General features: G+C 38.7%; 1 protein-coding gene across 3 annotated transcripts in view; it reads left to right on the top strand.

The window, feature by feature from the left end:
* SH2B2 (SH2B adaptor protein 2) overlaps positions 1 to 16,241 on the top strand; it is a 70,700-nt gene extending 54,459 nt beyond the window's left edge. For 2 of the 3 annotated variants that reach the window (XM_032216392.1, XM_032216391.1), the window contains 5 exons: positions 1,718 to 1,890; positions 2,476 to 2,655; positions 7,677 to 7,870; positions 10,451 to 10,622; positions 13,583 to 16,241. In XM_032216392.1, the coding sequence (XP_032072283.1) occupies positions 1,718 to 1,890; positions 2,476 to 2,655; positions 7,677 to 7,870; positions 10,451 to 10,622; positions 13,583 to 13,899 (1,036 nt within the window). In that variant the 3' untranslated portion in view covers positions 13,900 to 16,241. The remainder of the gene's footprint in view (positions 1 to 1,717; positions 1,891 to 2,475; positions 2,656 to 7,676; positions 7,871 to 10,450; positions 10,623 to 13,582) is intronic. The other variant, XM_032216393.1, reaches the window with a different exon arrangement.
* The last annotated feature ends 1,383 nt before the right edge of the window (positions 16,242 to 17,624 follow it).

The raw sequence follows: 17,624 nt of genomic DNA on the forward strand, positions 1-17,624 counted from the left end.
GAGAGGGTGCAACAGGTGTAATCAAAATAGCTTTTAGAATAGACCTACTTATTTGTAGAAGGGACACTTGTGGGTGTGGCAGTTTCAAAATACTCGTTTATGAGAAGGCAAACTATTGAGGTATATGCTTTTTTACCATTTCCATATTATTTTTGCATTTTTCTCTGAGCAGATGGATAGCTTTTAAAACAAAGCTTTAGCCTACAGCTAGGTAGAATTTTTGTTTTGTCAGATTTTATGGGGTGCAGAAACTTCCTCAAATTAGGAACAATGGCGCTTGGCTTGTCCGTTTGCTAGCTGCCCATTTAACTTTTTAAAAATATTCCCATTTATTTTTAAAAAATTGGAATCCAAAGATATAAGAATTACTTCAGCAAAATATGCAATAGAATGGACATCTGATAATATCAAAACACTCTTCTCTCCTTTGGGAGAAATAGGTCATATAGGTATTCTTAAGGAGGCTTTCCCCTATGGCTTGTCCCTAACAGTTGGCAACCCAGGGCACTGAGCTTCTAATCCTTCCTATGATGGCTGATAACAATCCTGCCAAATTGGAATAAAAAAATTATCATTCTGTCTCTCAGAATAATCAACCACATGGCTCAAGGAAAAAAAACAGCTTTTAGGTCATAGATGGGCCATTTTTAGCCCCTGAACTTTAGTGCATTTTAACCCTTACTGCAGAACCTTCTCTGACTATAACTACTAAAAACCAATGCCACAATTCCCCATTTACTCTGATACAGCAAACTAATGAATACTATCATATACAGGTACATTTTAAAAGATAGCATAACACTGTGACAAAGAAACTCCCAATAGGCCCAGACAGAAGTAAAAATATACTATCTTTTTTCAGTATAGAGCACTCTAAATCAACTAGTATTTAGAGATCAGCTTCTTCAGAAGCTTGATAAGAACAGGAAGAGCTACCTGCTGGCTCTCCATATGAAAACACTGGGTGTTTGCCTTTCAGTCAATCAACATAGGTTTTGTGTCATTGCACTATTGATTGAAACTACAGTATAACTGCCTACAGGTCGTCTTTTATTTTTTGTTAAATGCTGTGAAGTGAATGGGAGAACTTCTGTATAGGGCTCCCAGATCTAGGTTGCAATGGATTGATGGCTGAAAAGAGAGTTTTCTGTACATCTCTGCTGCCTTTTAGTGGTGGTGCAGATGCAGTAGCCTTGGTAGCGTTAATTGGTCAGAACTGTAGAATTCACAAAAAAAGGGCAGGGGCTTACAAAAAGCCAACACCCCAGCTTTTACACAGACGAAGAAAGTACTATTTTAGCTTTTTGTAAGGGAAGGAAATAAGTGGCTAACCTTTTTAACTGCTCTCCTGCCCCCTTTTCTATGGGATCAGGTCTCCCCACAGACTGGCTAAGCAGTAATTCTTCCTGCCATTAAAAGCCTCACCATGTATAAGAACCAAGATAATATTCCTCCAGGTTTGGGAAGGGTTAGCTTCCCCTCTTACAGTCATGATTTATGGGGTGAGGGTGAGTTGGTGTGTGAAAATGAGAAATGTGAAAATGAGTAGACAGTGGAGAACTTTCCCATAGGCAGCTCTGAACAGATGTAGCAGTATTCAAAAGGTTACCATTTCTGGACCTTGTGTAAGAGTGCAAAATACATATTTTATGGGAATCCTCTCCAGTTGGTGAATGATAACTTTGCATCCCCTCCTCTGCTCTACCCTTCCTTCCAGTGTTCAGCATACAGCTGCAGAAACTCACTGGTGCAGCACCATCCACTGTCCAAACGCCCACTCTTCTCTTCTTTCCAGGGACAGTGGTGATGACATTGAACTCTCTTCCTGTACCCAAGGAGCTTGCCTGCCAAGCAGAGTGTCATCTTGTAGCTGTGAGTTCCTGGCTGATGGTAATAAGATATTTTTTTAAGGATTGTTTTAAAAATTAGACCTGTGTTATTCCATTTAAACCAGTGGTGAAAATCATTTTTTTTTTTACTACTGGTTCTGTGGGCGTGGCAGGGGAAGGATACTGCAAAATCTCCATTCCCATCCCACTCTGGGGCCAGCAAGAGGTGGTATTTGCTGGTTCTCCAAACTACTCAAAATTTCCACTACTGGTTCTCCAGAACCTGTCAAAACCTGCTGAATTTCATCCCTGGTTTAAATGCTGGTTTTGGTAAAAGTTTAATTTTTAGGTCCTCACACATACCTGAACTTCGCCAATCTCCAATCGGAGTCTTTAATTTTTACTGTAACAGAATGCAAGTGATATCAAAAAGCTTGGGGCATCCATAAACTTTTCTTTTGTCTTGTAATCCCGGGTTCAACGGGTATCTCAAGGATCTGAAAGAGTACCTTAAAAAAAATTGTAATGAAAGTAAGAATGATTTGAAGCAATTGGCAGCCTTGAGTCTATAAATTCTCTGTCATAGGAAAATGTGGTTTGGAAAACAGCATGGATTTTTTAAAAAGGAAATAAAATTATCTTCCAGATGTGACCCGGTGCCAGGACAGATGTGCTGGCTCAACTGCCTCAGATAGCATATCAAATGCTACCACAATTGTAACAGCACCACATGGCAGGATCTCTGCAGGGGAATATAGAGCACATGTGCCATTAGAGAACTTCCTGCAGACACTGGAGTCTCCAGCCAATAGCAGTCACACAACAGGTATAGTAGTTCTGTTCCTCAGATGATCTGGAGCTTATGTTTTTCACAGCTTAGAAAAGATCAGCTGTTCATTCTCCCATCCAAAAAGTATGTTTCTGCGTCTTTTTAGATATATTGATAACAGTGTGTACCTTATAAAGTATTGAATCATGCATGTCAACAATTAACAATTTTCCTAAAGTTGTGTTTTGTATTAACGCCCATTATTTTCTCACATTCTTCGCAGTTTCAATGTTATTCCAATTATTTATGACAAATAGACTAGGAACAGTTTGAAATCCTGAAGTGGCTGCTAAGTGAGACTAGGTTGTAATAATGAGCTAGATGGGTAAATAGTCTAGAATGACAGATTCATAGGGTTGGATAGGCTTACTTAAACCTTCAGGTCCAACTTGTGCTCTGTACAATATTGACAAGTTGGCTTTTGTAATGAATAAAGTTGGTAACGTAGAATACTATGATTCTCAGGCTAGACAGAAACATTGTCAACCAAGGCTATCAAGAGAACAGGAAAGAAGTTAGGAGGAAAAAGTCAATGAAAATCATGGAGTGCAGAAACTTATATGGCTTATACGTAGTTAAATACCTGGAGAGCTGAGTCCAGTATGAAGCCTAACAACTGTGTAGCGTCCATATGATGATATACTGTGAAGATAATTTCATAATCTCTTCAGGCATTGTTGAACTTTTCATATGGCTAGAAAGTATATTTGAATATTATTTTTGTCTTCGGTTATATTATCTGTCTTACCCAATTTTGTGTCATTTTCAAATTTAATAAACATTCCTTCCATCTTTTCATTCTAGTCATTAATAAAAATGTTGAAGAGTACAATCTGCAGAAGTAAATCTTGTGGCACTCTATTCTGTACTTTCTTCCAGTTTGTTGATGCTTTTTAATTTTTCAGCTGGTTGTAAAAACATCTTACAGACATTCCATTCGTTCCATGTTGAACTGAATATCATTGTCAGGTGCCTCCCTGAAATCAAGGTTTCATGGAGTCTTCTGGTACACACCTCTTTAGGTGCTCAGAATTTAATCATTTATTACAGGAAGTCCTCGACTTACGGCCACAATTGAGCCCAAATTTCTGTTGCTAAGCTAGACATTTGTCAAGTGAGTTTTGCCCCATTTTACTTTTCTTGTCACATAACTGGAGTTGTTAGTAGCACAATTGTCAAGTGAATTTGGCTTCCTTTGCTTATGAGAAGATCACAAAAGGTGATCACATGACCCTGCGACACTACAACCAGCATAAACATGAGTCAGTTGCCAGCATCGGAATTTTGATCACAGGGATGCGGCAATGGTTGGAAGTACGAAAAATGGTCATAAGTCACTTTTTCCAGTGATGTTGTAACTTTGAACGGTCACTAAATGAACTGTTGTAAATCGAGAACTACCTGTATTTGGTCTAGGGCTTTACCAGGTTTTTGAGTGCTCTGTGATTTCTTGGATTCTTTCCCCCCCACCCTCTTTTTAATAACAGAAAATTTGCCCTTCTCTATTCATTTGACATTTCACTCATTCTCCATAATTTTTCAGAGATAATGTGCAAAGGTTTATCCATCTTGTTAGGGATGTAATCCTAGTCTTGGGTTGGCTATATATATATATGCTCAAGTGAGATGCAATTGGATGCTGTTACTTTAATCAGCCATAAGAGGGAATAGGAACTACTACTGGTTGTTCCTGTATGTTCTCCATGCTTGTTATTGGAGTTGAATACTGTATATTGGATGGTGGCTACTCTGTATGTTAGTTACCTGTCTACATGGTGAATCGTGAGTTGAGCATCTGTAAACCAACGTGTTGTATCATAGACTGTGTATATAATTCAAATCTACTTATCGCTCGTTTTAGAGAATGTTTATCCTACTTTATTTTTGTTAAAACAAGTAAAGTTATCCTTGTTTTAACTTCGGCGGCTGTGATTGATAGTGTGACTATTCAGCGGCACATTCCTTGCTACCTTCTGCTACTCAACTCTAGTCTTCAAAAGGAGATATACTTAACACATCTCACTTTTTGATCCTGCTCCTCACAATTTTTCATAACCCTATGTTGGAGAAGACTGAGCTTCAATAAAAGTGTAGTAGTTTCATCTTTCTAATCTATTCACAGTATTTATAATGCTGGGAATTGGAATACTGTTTTCTTTTAAATAAATTGTGTTCTTCAATTGCTACATCAACAAAGGTTACCGTCCTAAGTAAACCAGGATTAGATGATCTAATTCTACTTTATTGCAAGGCTACGTTATCAGAATTTTAACTGCTTGATCCATTAGGGCATGTCCTTCCTAAATTTCTTTCTCTGATTGTTAAGCCATTGGGGGCTCTTGCATCTCTCCTCTGATTGTTTCCTAGGCAGCATCTTGCCTCTCATTCCCCAAGGTCATCCATGCATTCCATTGCAACAAATGATGTACGTTAAATCATTCTGACTTCCTGTGCTATGAATTTAGGCTCATCTTGTTTATTTCCCATATGTAACAATGTACAGACACTGAAAATGATTACATTTATGAGCCAATACAATACAATGTTTCTTGAGATTTTTCACAAAATGGGCTAATAGGGAATATTCTCACATCATTTTACACTGCCAGAATCATTCTCCAAGGTCCTTACTTCAGGAGTTTTAGCTTCAACCCCCACCAGAATCAGTTTAAATCCCTCTTAATCAAGTTTAATGTGCTTTGGCCAACACCATATGCCCAGTCTTCATGAGGTATAACCATCTCCTGCCAGTAGTTTTTTGTTTAGAAAACTCAAGAGTCGAGTTACAGAAGATAATTGTCTGTAAAATTGATAAGATTTAAAGGTAATTCTGTAACAGCTAATCTCTGATTCTGGTAGACAGTTGCTTCCATGAGCTGATTAAATCAGTCAACATGTTTGTTCCATGTAGTTATAAGTTACCAAGTACAAAGGCTTTTCTCAGTGTCTTCTTGCAAGCTACAATTACATAGATGCATCCTCTATTCAATAGCATCACTATAATTGTGAAGTATGTCCATTCTCTTTATGTCTTTTTCAGTGGTGGGTTCTGGACGGTACTGCCCGGTGTGGGCGTACTGGTGGTAGCTGGGAGCAGCGGCCACCGTACCGGAACGGTGTTTTGGTAGGCCCGCATGCCTGCCTTACCTCTTTTTGAGGGAAACAGGCCAATTGTGCACGCGTGCACACCATACTTGCACCTGTGTGACCTCACGAGCAGCTGGGGCATCACAGGATAGTGATGTGCGCATGCGTGCACAGCGCACATGCCCGAAGTGGACGTCCAGACCTGTCGCAGCGTACTGGTTGCAACGGGATCCGGAAGCCAGCACTGGTCTGTTTCTTAAAGTTTACAAGTAGAAATATGTAGGAAGATGACCAGGCTGAACCCAAGGGGTGAAATGTATCATTAGTTTCAAGTCCCTTCACACTCACAAGAAATCTAAGTCAAGAAGGACTAGGGGAGACATGATAGCAGTGTTCCAACATCTCAGGGGTTGCCACAAAGAAGAGGTAGTCAAACTATTCTCCAAGGCACCTGAGGGTAGAACAAGAAGCAATGGGTGGAAACTAATCAAGGAGAGAAGCCACTTAGAACCGAGGAGAAATTTCCTGACAGTTAGAACAATTAATCAGTGGAACAGCTTGTCTCCAGAAGTTGTGAATGCCCCAACACTGGAAGTCTTTAAGAAGATGCTGGATAGCCATTTGTCTGAAACGGTATAGGGTTTCCTGCCTAGGTAGGGGGTTGGACTAGAAGACCTCCAAGGTCCCTTACAGCTCTGCTATTGTATTGTATTGTATTGTATTGTATTGTATTGTATTGTATTAAGAATTGGACTTGAATTCCTTTGACTCTTAACTACCACCAATTTGCTTTAGTTAGTAGTTCAGATTCTTGTAGAGAGTATGAGCTTGCAATAACCCTTTATATTCATTTTAAACCACCTGGACTTCCTGATTTTCCTGTATTTGACAAAAGGCTTTTATTTCTTCTTGCTCCAACTTAGTAGTTGAATACCTACTGACCACTTGGAAGGAAAATATGCTAGGAAAGTTCCTCTTAAGCTCTCCTGTCAAATTCCTGTTAGTTTTCTGTTTGTTCATTGTTTGAAAATGGGCTGTATTCTTTTAGCAGCAGGCTCTGCTTGTTGAGTGACATGAAGGAAGCATTCACTCGGGTCATTCACAATGAACTATCAACAGTTCTCTGAACATACCTTTGCCATTACCAATTATGCAGGAGATAATCTTTTCATTCCACACAGCGAAGCACACATACCAGAAGAAAGCAGTTATTTGGTATTTCCCCCTTTTCTCTTGCCGAGTTCCACAACCAAGCTCCTACTGGCTCTCTCATTAGCTCTTCCAAATATAAAGTGCACTCATTTATATTCCAGAGATATTATGCGTACCTCTAAAAAATTTCATCCAGTATTACAGTATTTGAGGAGCTGCCACAAAGAAGAGGAGGTCAAATTATATTCTACAAAGCACCAGAGGGCAGGACAAGAAACAATGGTTGGAAACTAACCAAAAAGAGAAACAACCTGGAAATAAGGAGAAACTTCCTAACTGAGGACAATTAACCAGTGGAACAGCTGGCCTTAAGAAATTGTGAGCGCTCCATCACTGGAGGTTTTTAAGAAGAAACTGGACAGTCACTTATATAAAACAGTATAGGTTCTCCTGCTTGAGCGGGAGGCTGAACTAGAAAACCTCCAAGGTCCCTTCCAGTTCTATTCTATTCTAATTCTGATCTATGAAGTAGAAAAGTATACACTGTAATGTACATTCAGACACTTTTGATTTGCTGAAAAGATAACATTAACTATATCTCTTTGCTGAAAGAGCATTCAGGTACAAACACATATTGGTCTTGATAAATCTACAATAATTTCTCCTGCATCTTCTGTTCAAACATCCATCCAGATTGCATTGCAATGAATGTAATGCTACGTTGAATGTAAGGCATTCAGGTTTTGTATTTTATTGTTTCTGTTTCCTTACTGTGACAGGAGATGAAAATGAGCTGGAAGCAGAAATCAATCTCTTGGAGTTCCCTTGGTTCCATGGGACACTATCGCGGGTTAAAGCAGCCCAGCTAGTACTCTTTGGTGGAGTCAAAAGCCATGGATTATTTGTCATTCGGCAGAGCGAAACACGGCCTGGTGAATATGTGCTGACCTTTAACTTCCAGGGAAAAGCCAAGGCAAGTGATCTTTATTTATGAATGAATAACTCTTATTTTCTTCTAGTGTTTAAAGTAAAACCACAGGAAATATGGGGGCATATTTCCCTTAGTTTTTAATCCACTTTGAAAATTAAGCCATCTGTTCAAAGTGGAACATGGCAGCAAGCCTGAGTACAGTTATAAAATAAGGAAAAAACCTTAGAAACCACCAGCTACTTTGAAGTGAGTGCACTGTTTCCTGATTGCCAACTGAAAGAAAATTGGCAAGATACTAAGCTCACATATCATGGTTTGTTTGATTTTAGTTTAACATAGTCTACAAACTGAGCCAAAAATTTAATCTGGGAACCAGATATGTGCAGTCTATTCATTTCTACAGGAAAGAGGAGCTGATAGGAATGACAGAATTTATCTTAAAATACAGTGGAGTTTGAACCTATGCTCTGGCAACAACTCTTTGTGATTGTATATTTGTGTATGCGCAGAACAGATACAATCCTGTTAATTTTTGTATCCATATGCCAAAACTATGAGATAAGTAAATCACAACAGACAGAGCTTTCTCTTGTTCTTTTCTTTTGCTGCCATCTGGAATTTTAAAAAATGTTTTAAAATAGCAGCCCTTTATACATTTGGTGTCTGTTCTTTGACTGGTGCTGTAAACAGATTCATTATTCTAATCCAGCATATTGGATCTATATCTGCCAATTTTATGCTTCCTGTGACACCTTTTATTTCTCCCAGCTAAAACTGGAAACAAGCTGTTGCCATGCTACAAAGATTTACTTTTAGCTTATAATTATTATTACCCCCTCTGTAACTACCCGACTCACAATTCTGAGCGCACTGCACTGAGAGATGCAACAGCCCCATTATTCTGTTCACATCCCTAGACTGGAAGGTGCTGACACAACTGAGCACAATAGAAAGAAGCAAGTGTAATTAGCTTTACCTGCTGCTAATTGGAAGAAAGTAAACAGTATTATTTCTTATCTGCAGTTGGTGATGTTCCTATACGTACAGTAGTGCCTCCAGATCCTCCTCTAATGCCACCAAGTCAAATTCAGAAGTATAGCAATAGCAGTTAGACTTATATACCGCTTCATAGGGCTTTAAGCCCTCTCTAAGCGGTTTACAGAGTCAGCATATTGCCCCCAACAACAATCCGGGTCCTCATTTTACCCACCTCGGAAGGATGGAAGGCTGAGCCGGTGAGATTTGAACAGCCGAACTGCAGTCAGCTGAAGTAGCCTGCAGTGCTGCATTTAACCACTGCGCCACCTCGGCTCTGTATAGAATGAAGGATATTTGCCCTGGCAATACTTGTGAAAAAGATATTGGACTAGTAGCTGATAATAACTGAATACAAGTCAGTAGTATGATATGATTACTAAAACGGCAAAGGCAAGTTAGATTGCACCAACAGAGATATTGTTTCCTAATCATGGGAATTAATAATTCCACTTTATACTCCATTAGCCATATGCGACCTTCAGTATTATGCTCATTTGTGTGCATACCACTAATAATAATTCAGGCAATTGATCAGAGGACTGGAAACTAAATGGTACAGCGAGGGATTGAGCCTACTTAGTTTATTTCTAGCTTTGAAAAAATAGGGTTGAAAAGGATATGATAGCCTGAATAGTCCATGACCTCTTCTCTAGCATCCCAAGTGCAAAACATGGAATAGGAGCACTGAAGTACAGGCAGGCAGATTCCTATTTAACATTTGAAAAAATTTAACAATAAGAAGGGTGTAATAGTGGAGTACGTTCTTGTATGTTACCCTTGATGTTACATTAGTAAACATTAGGATGTTACATTGAGCTTGAAGGTGGTAACCATCCCTTTAATCCTCCAAACTTTTATTGACCAACTGTGTCCCATACATAAAATGTAAATTATTGACCAACTGTGTCCCATACATTAAATTTATGTTAGTGTGGAACACCAGGGGATGAACTTCAATTCCCAGAGTAGCTTCCTATTTTTTTTCAAATTTAAATTCAGTCAAGCGGCATTTCACAAGTGTTGTTTTACCAGTACCACCATCACCAAACAAAACAAAGGAAAGGAACCCCCCTCCCTCCCATGCATATAGGTAAGGGTAAATAACCTTTTGAGAGGGAGCAAGGATCCCTTTTATAGGATGCAATCAAGCAGAAGCTAAATAGCCATCTGTCTGAAAATGTTTACTCCTGTAGGGAGTAGGAGTTGAATTTGATTGCCTAAATCAAGGGTGCCCAATTCCTGGGCCATGGCCCACTACTGGTCCTTCAACCATCCTGAACTGGGCTGCGCACCTCCCCAATTGCACAATCAGCAGGTGAGCACATGCAGACCCATCATCCCTCTCCTCCCCTGCCAGTCCGCAGAGCTGGAAAGGTTGGAAACTCTGGCCTAAATAGATAATCCAACTTTATTATTATTGTAGAAATAGGACTATAAAGGAAATGGTAGGCAAAAACAGATAAAACTGCTTGAAGATTATTTGGGAGAATCCGTCTCTGGTATTTCATGTGTTAAAATAATTATCAAATGCTTACAACACGGACTATGGTAACTCATCAATTAAAAAAAATGATTTCTTTTCAGCACCTGCGTTTGTCCTTAAATGAAAATGGTCAGTGCCACGTCCAACATCTTTGGTTCCAGAGTATTTTTGATATGCTGCGGCATTTTCATATGCATCCCATCCCATTGGAGTCAGGTGGTTCTGCTGACATAACCCTCCGCAGCTTTGTAATGGCCCAGAGTCCACTGCCAGGTGAGTTAAGTTCTCATATTTGCAATTTTATCTTGTAACTGGGTAAAACAAAGAATAAAACCATGCAGTACTTTGCAAATACTTGAGGCTTATTCATATTCTTCTGCAAAAATAAAAACTTGATCAGTGAATGGAAATGTAAGTTTTACTGAATGAATATATATTCAAAAGGGGTTATTTTTTATTTGAAAATTATTTCACAGCATGCATGCATACACACACCTATTCATATTCATCTTAATAATCACTTCCAGGGTAAGAAGCATTGTGCGGAATTCAGGGGGGAAAAGTACCGGTAATTAGCAAAAAAATTAATGCAGAACATAAGAGACCAAGAAACTAAACCTATACCATTCACTCTTTATTCTTTTAGTCCTTGCAAACCATTGTTGCATCTTCCACATCCATACAAGTTTATATGCATGTAGTCCTCAACTTATGACCACAGTTGGAATAAAAATCTTGGTGGTTAAATTATGCAGTTGTTAAGTAAGTCATCAAAAGCCCAGACCTGCTTTTATGATCATGTGTACCATCGTTATTAAGTGAATCAAATGATTGTTAAGCAAATCAGACTTCCTCAATTGACACTGCTTGTTGGAAAACAGCTGGGAAGGTCACAAATCACAGTCACATGACTGCAGGAAGCTGCAACTGATTGTAAATGTGAGCTGATTGCCAAACACCCGTATTGCAATTACATGCAACTTCACTTGTCATTTTTCTGTTGTAAAGAAAACAATAATGGCCTTCTTTCAATCATTAGGGACAGATGCAGTTTTCACATGCATGTTAAACAAGTCATATAATTACTCCGTAAGCAGACTACATCCATAGTTTAACATTTTTCTACTTAAGATCAAAACATGTTGTGATGACTCCTTGATTGGTTTACTGTAACATATTCTCCATGGGATTGCCTTTGGAGATAATTTGGAAACTGCAGCTGATACAGCATGGGGCTGTCTGATTCCTGGTGAAACTATTTTTCCATTGCAGAATATGCTAATTCGAAAATCACTGCATTGGTTGCTAGTTGTTTTCTAGGCCTGGTTCAAACTGCTGATTACCACCTATAAAGCCCTATACTGTGTAGTACCAAAGTATATCAGAGCATGATGACTCAGTGGTTAAAGACATTGAGCTAGTTAGCTGGAAAGCTGACAGCCCAGGTTTGAGAGACGAGCACTGGTCATGGAATGAGCACCAATCTTGCCCCAGCTTCTGCCCAACTAGCAATTCAAAAGCATGCAAACATGAGTAGATAAATAGGTACTACTTCAGTGTATAGTCATTCTAGCCACTTGACCATGGAAGTGCTTCACACAATGCTAGCTCCCTCAACTTAGAAATGGAGATGAGCACTACCCCCTAGAATCAGACATGACAGGGGAAACCTTTATTTTTATATCAGGCACCACTTTGCCAGGATCAAATGTGCCCATCCAGTTTGAACATCTGAGGGACAGCTGAGACATGAAGTACAGGGTGAATGGCTAGGCAACAGGTATTCTTGGCAGCTTCTGCATTTGACATCTTTTGGCAGTTTCCTTCTTTGAATTTTGCGTGGCTGTTACAGCTTTACTACTCCAGTGTGCTTTCCCCACTAATTCATTATGGGCATCTAAGGTCTTCTTATTTATTGTATGGTTGACTATATTCTTTGTTGTGCTTTGTTGTTTTATCGTTTGTTGTCCAAAACTATGATTGATTGCAGTAATTTATAAACATGGTAAAGATAAAGATTTCCCCTGCCCAATCATGTCCAAATCTAGGATAGCAATATAGCAGTAGACTTATATACCGCTTCATAGGCCTTTCAGGCCTCTCTAAGCGGTTTACAGAGAGTCAGCATATTGCCCCCAACAATCTGGGTCCTCATTTTACCCACCTCGGAAGGATGGAAGGCTGAGTCAACCCTGAGCCGGTGAGATTTGAACCGCTGACCTGCTGATCTAGCAGTAGCCTGCAGTGCTGCATTTAACCACTGCGCCACCTTGGCTCTTGAGGATGGAGGATGCAGTGCTCACCTCCATTTCCCAGCCAATGGGAGCCAGTGTTGTCTAAAGACACTTCCGTGGTCATGTGGCTGGCATGACTGTATGCCAAGGCATAGGGGACACTGTTACCTTCCCACTGAAGTGGTACCTATTTATCTACTTATATTTGCATACTTTTGAACTGCTAGGTTGGCAGGAGCTGAGGCAGGAACAGTAAGTAGTTCACCCTGCCTACCTTCCCGTCGACAATCCAGCATCTTAACCTCTAGGCCACCATACCCCTTATAAACATGGTATAAATAAATTCCATCCACTTTTAATAGGTACCTCTTCCCCTCAATTTTCCAACTTTAGCCAAAACTTAATTTTTATTTGTTTTACTAAAAATACTAGCAAAATGGGAGTTGGTAAGTATTAAAAGCCTTGAGAGGAGATTTGCATACTGCAATATATCAACAAATTGAAACTCAAAACACAAAAGCAATTTATCCCAATTTTAATGAACTTGCCTAATTAATATTGCTTTGTATTTCATTGGTATCTAATCTATTAGTTTATTGGCATCTGATTTAAATGTATTGTAGGTTTTAATATTGCAATGAAATCCCACTGTGGATGGAAAGAAACAATAGCAATCATTGTAACCTTTATTTACTGGAAGCTTGCTGGGTAGACCCAGCAAGTAATTGTGTTCTTGCTTAAAGAATGTTAGTGCATTTAAATTTAAGTTGGATTTCTGTTAAACTGGATATCAGATTATTTAGTTTTAAGAAGTAGGGACCTCTTTAAATAAATAAATTCAAGAAGAAACCATAGTATAAAAACTAATAGAAATAAATGAAACAATTCATATGAAAATGTAGCTGATTGTAAATGTTGGGAAAGTATGTAGTAGTTGGAATATTCATAGAACAGAAAAAAGCTAGATTCAATAGCCTTTTTTTTTCTTCTTCCATTCAGAGCTCGCTCAATCTCCAGCAGTAGCTTCCCAGCAGCCTGCTTGCAGAAATGACCTCCAGTCTCAACATTACTTTTCCAGCTTCGTTCCAGTCACTTTCCAGCCAGCATCTCCATCAGAGGGCACTACATCTTCCTCTTCTTCCTCAGCCAGCCATTCACTTTACCATAGGATGGAAGGGACTCTGAATGCCCGAAGCCGAAGTAACAGCACAGAGCGGTTGTTTGATTCGGCTGCTGTTGGCACAGAAGATTACCATGAAAGTGAAGGTTCACGCAACAGAACCAGAGCAGTTGAAAACCAATACTCTTTCTACTGACTTCGCTGATGGGGTGGTTTTCAGTGTATGCCTCTCACTTGGATCAGCAATTTTGGAGAATTGAAAAGCTTGTTGAGGTCTTCATCTCCTTGTTGGCTACTTCTATATTGCATCTATTATTGCTTTTCTCCAGGCCTGTGAATATGTGTACAATACCTTCTCACATTCTTTCATAATAAAAAGTAAAGATAGTCCTTCCTATTCCTGAAGAGGTACAGTGGTGGTCACCATACATCTACAAAACTTCAGAGTGAAACACAATCTTTCTCTTTTACTTGGGTCCAGGAGCACAATCTAGAATTATGGGGAAAAAACTGCATCTGCATGGAGTCAGGTCATTTCACTTGTTTGTTTTTTTTTTTTTTTTTTTCTATTTTGGCTTCCTGAATTTGGATGAAATCAGAAAATTAGAACCAGGAAATGTTGATTTAAAAAGTGAACTGAAGCTGGGCAATTGTAGATAATTGTTGCTAAGACTTCATATTGCCCTATAATCAGCAATGTCGAGATGTGAACTTTGAGGCCAATGGAATGGAATGGAATGGAATGACTAGCAAAAGTGATTTTCTTGTATACATCCTGTAAATTGTTTGCTCTGTTCATTTTTTTTAATCGTATACTCATCCCGTATTTTACATTTTTGCAAACAAAATGGTAAGTGTCTGAAGTGTAGTTGCTGCCTAACCTGCTGTAAGAACAGAGGTCTATCTACATCAAGTGTGTATGAAAAGTAACACCTCTCAAAAAATCAGCACCACTTATTGCCTTTCAGTGTTGATGGATTATAGTTAATATCTTGATTCCACTTCAGATAGTTTACTCTTACTTTGCAATACTGTACTTCACAAGACATGTTACAATTTTTTTCCCACTTATTGAAATTCATATTGATTGGGGGAAAGAGGATCTGAAGGCTTCTGGTTTTACAATTGGTACAGATGTTATTTCTGGACAGATAACAATCTATTATCCCACAACAAAGCCACATGTTGCTTAAAGTTCTTTATAAGTTTCTGTTTGCTGATAACAATCTAGCATTTGCATTAAATATGATTTAAAAGAATTGATCTTCACTATAATCATATTGAAAATGGGCAGCTTCTCTTTTGTAGCATGTAACTTCCCTTTAGTAACATCTCTTCAGTATCTTGTGAAAGCATTCAGTTGCAACTTAATTTGAGTAACTTTCGTTATTGTATTTTCTATATGATTTGAAGAAAAATGTAAAGTTGGTAAGTGCATAACACTGCCTTTTAATTTTAATTTGGCATTAATGAAATGGCAGTCGTTTCAATTAAAAAAGAATCCCTAAACATCTTTTGAACTGAACTGAAAAATAATGAGTTTACATGAAAAACTTTGAAATATACTCTTCAAAAAAAAACAAAAAAAAAACCGGCACGGAGCTCTGAAATTCTATGAACTGAGAGCCATAGGAAAAAAAATCAGTTTGATATTTTAGATATATTTTGGAAGCTCCTGATGTATTCCATCACTTAATCTTAAAGAATGAAATTTGCTTGTAACAAAGAGATGGAAAAATGTAGCTATTTTCCAATAAATCTATAGTTCGCTAGTTTACAGAATTTTCCTGATTGATTTACATGAAAATGATTACACAGTTCTGTATTAATATAATACTTCAATGTCAAACTCACTAAAGTATTAGGAAAAAAGTTTAAAGGCAAAATGTAATGTAAAAAAATATTTTATAAAATACAGAAAATAAACCAGAAAACTGCATCCACTTGAGTTGCAACATATAAACTCTGCAACCATTTGAATTGCCAAGGAATAGAAATTGGTCATGGGGAGGAAATCACTATGCTGCCCTAAGACTTGTTCTTAACACTGAAATTCTTTTCAAATCATAGTAGAGAACATTCATTCAGAACATAACTAGTGCAATGTTTTTTGACTAAGCACTATATTCAATACAGTATTTTTTTGTATTGCAGACTAAGTCACTGTTAATAGTTCACAAATTAAAAGGTTCAAGAGACTGCCTAAGACTGCTAGACCTAATTGCAAAGCTAGTAAATTTATGCCCTGAATGTTCAAACAAAGTTGTCACTGGCAAACAGCTAGACAGAAAAGTTAAACATGCTCAGATACAAAATGTATGTTGTGAGTTTTTTCATATAGGTTTTATATTGTACACTCCCTGTGAACTTCAGTTGTAAGCAAATTCCTGAGAATGGAGTATTTGAAGAACTGAGATTTATTGTTGGAGCTGGAATGAAATCTGTGAGGGATGTTGGGAATTTTAATTCAATAACATCTGGAAGGCTATAGGTTCTGCAACTTTGGCCTAAAATAAACCAAATTAATTTGATTTTTAACACTATTGTATTTCTTAGCCTTTGCTTTCATAGGAAAATTTGGAAAAACAATTTACTAAGAATGTATTTCTCTTTTTAAAAACACTGATAAAAATGATGCTTCTTGAGCATCACAATACTAAAAAAAGTCATGATTTTTAGAGCAAAGTCCATATTTTCTCCTCTAAATAAAAATATAAAAGACTCATACATGGAATATAATATAATACAAGGGGAGATTTTAAATGCAGACTTAATTTTCAGATTCTTTTAAAAAAAATGTACTCAAGGAATCAATGGTGACTTTCATAGTTACCATGATTTCATAATTTATGTCATTTGTGTAATTATCTCATGACAAACAATGTTATTGAAGCTTGTATCAATCACCTATGTTCTCCATAATGAAGAATCATTTGGTGGTACTAACTAGGTAATGAAAAAGTTATGGATTTTAATTTTTTCTGTGCCAATTAAAACAAAGGGGGGAAAGTCCTCCAAAAGCTGCAAACTGAATGTTAATTTGTAAATACAATTTTTTAAAAACTGTGAAAAAGTTTTAATGTGCAGTAGAATAAATTTTATTTACAAACTTGTAAAGGATCTGGAAAAATAATGGTTCAGCTTTTTTCCTTTTAGGTTGGGAGTTGAAAATAAAGGCTTTAATCACATGCATTAAACATACAATTAAAAATGTAAATGGACATTAAAGGACACACAATAATCTTGGGAATTAATCGGGGGTGTGTTTCTGCCGGTTCTAACCTCTTCAGTAGAAGAGGTTCCACAAATCTACCGACCCGGTTTGAAGAGGTTCCTCACAGAGCACCTGCCCCGCTCCCCTTGATCGCTTCTCCCGCCCGTTCCGTCACCGCTGGCATGTGGTAGCTTGTGCGGCGCGGCCAGCCTTCTAGGGCCTCCCTGCACTTGCCTAGGAGGCATGGCCGCCAGCAAAGCACAGGGGCATTCCAGGGCGCCCCCCCACTGGTTTTCCACCTCCCTAGGTGTGGTTTCAGAAGCAGCCTCCCATCCCTTGTACCTGGCTCCCGCTGAGCTCCGGAAAGGAGAAGAGCCTTTGGGGAGGGGGAAGGAGGAGGAGGTACTCACGCGGGGCCATGCCAGCTGGGCAACCGGCACTAAGAAAGTGCCTCACAGCTTTTGAAGGGAGGAGGGGCGAAGGAAAGGGAGAATGCGGAGTCGCCTTTCAGAGATGCAGAAGTGGCGGGAAACCAGCACCGCCGCCAGACTCTAAAGCTTTTGGCGGCTCCAGACAGGTGAGGCGGGGAGCAGAGACCCAGGTGATTTCCTTCGCTCCCTTGCAAGGGAGTAGTAGGTGTCATTTTTGCATTCCTGCCTCCACTGGACTTTGCACTCTTTGCGCAGTCCTCGTGACTACAATAGACG

This window comes from Thamnophis elegans, chromosome 4 (genome assembly GCF_009769535.1).
Source record: "Thamnophis elegans isolate rThaEle1 chromosome 4, rThaEle1.pri, whole genome shotgun sequence".
In the NCBI taxonomy this organism is placed as follows: domain Eukaryota; kingdom Metazoa; phylum Chordata; class Lepidosauria; order Squamata; family Colubridae; genus Thamnophis; species Thamnophis elegans.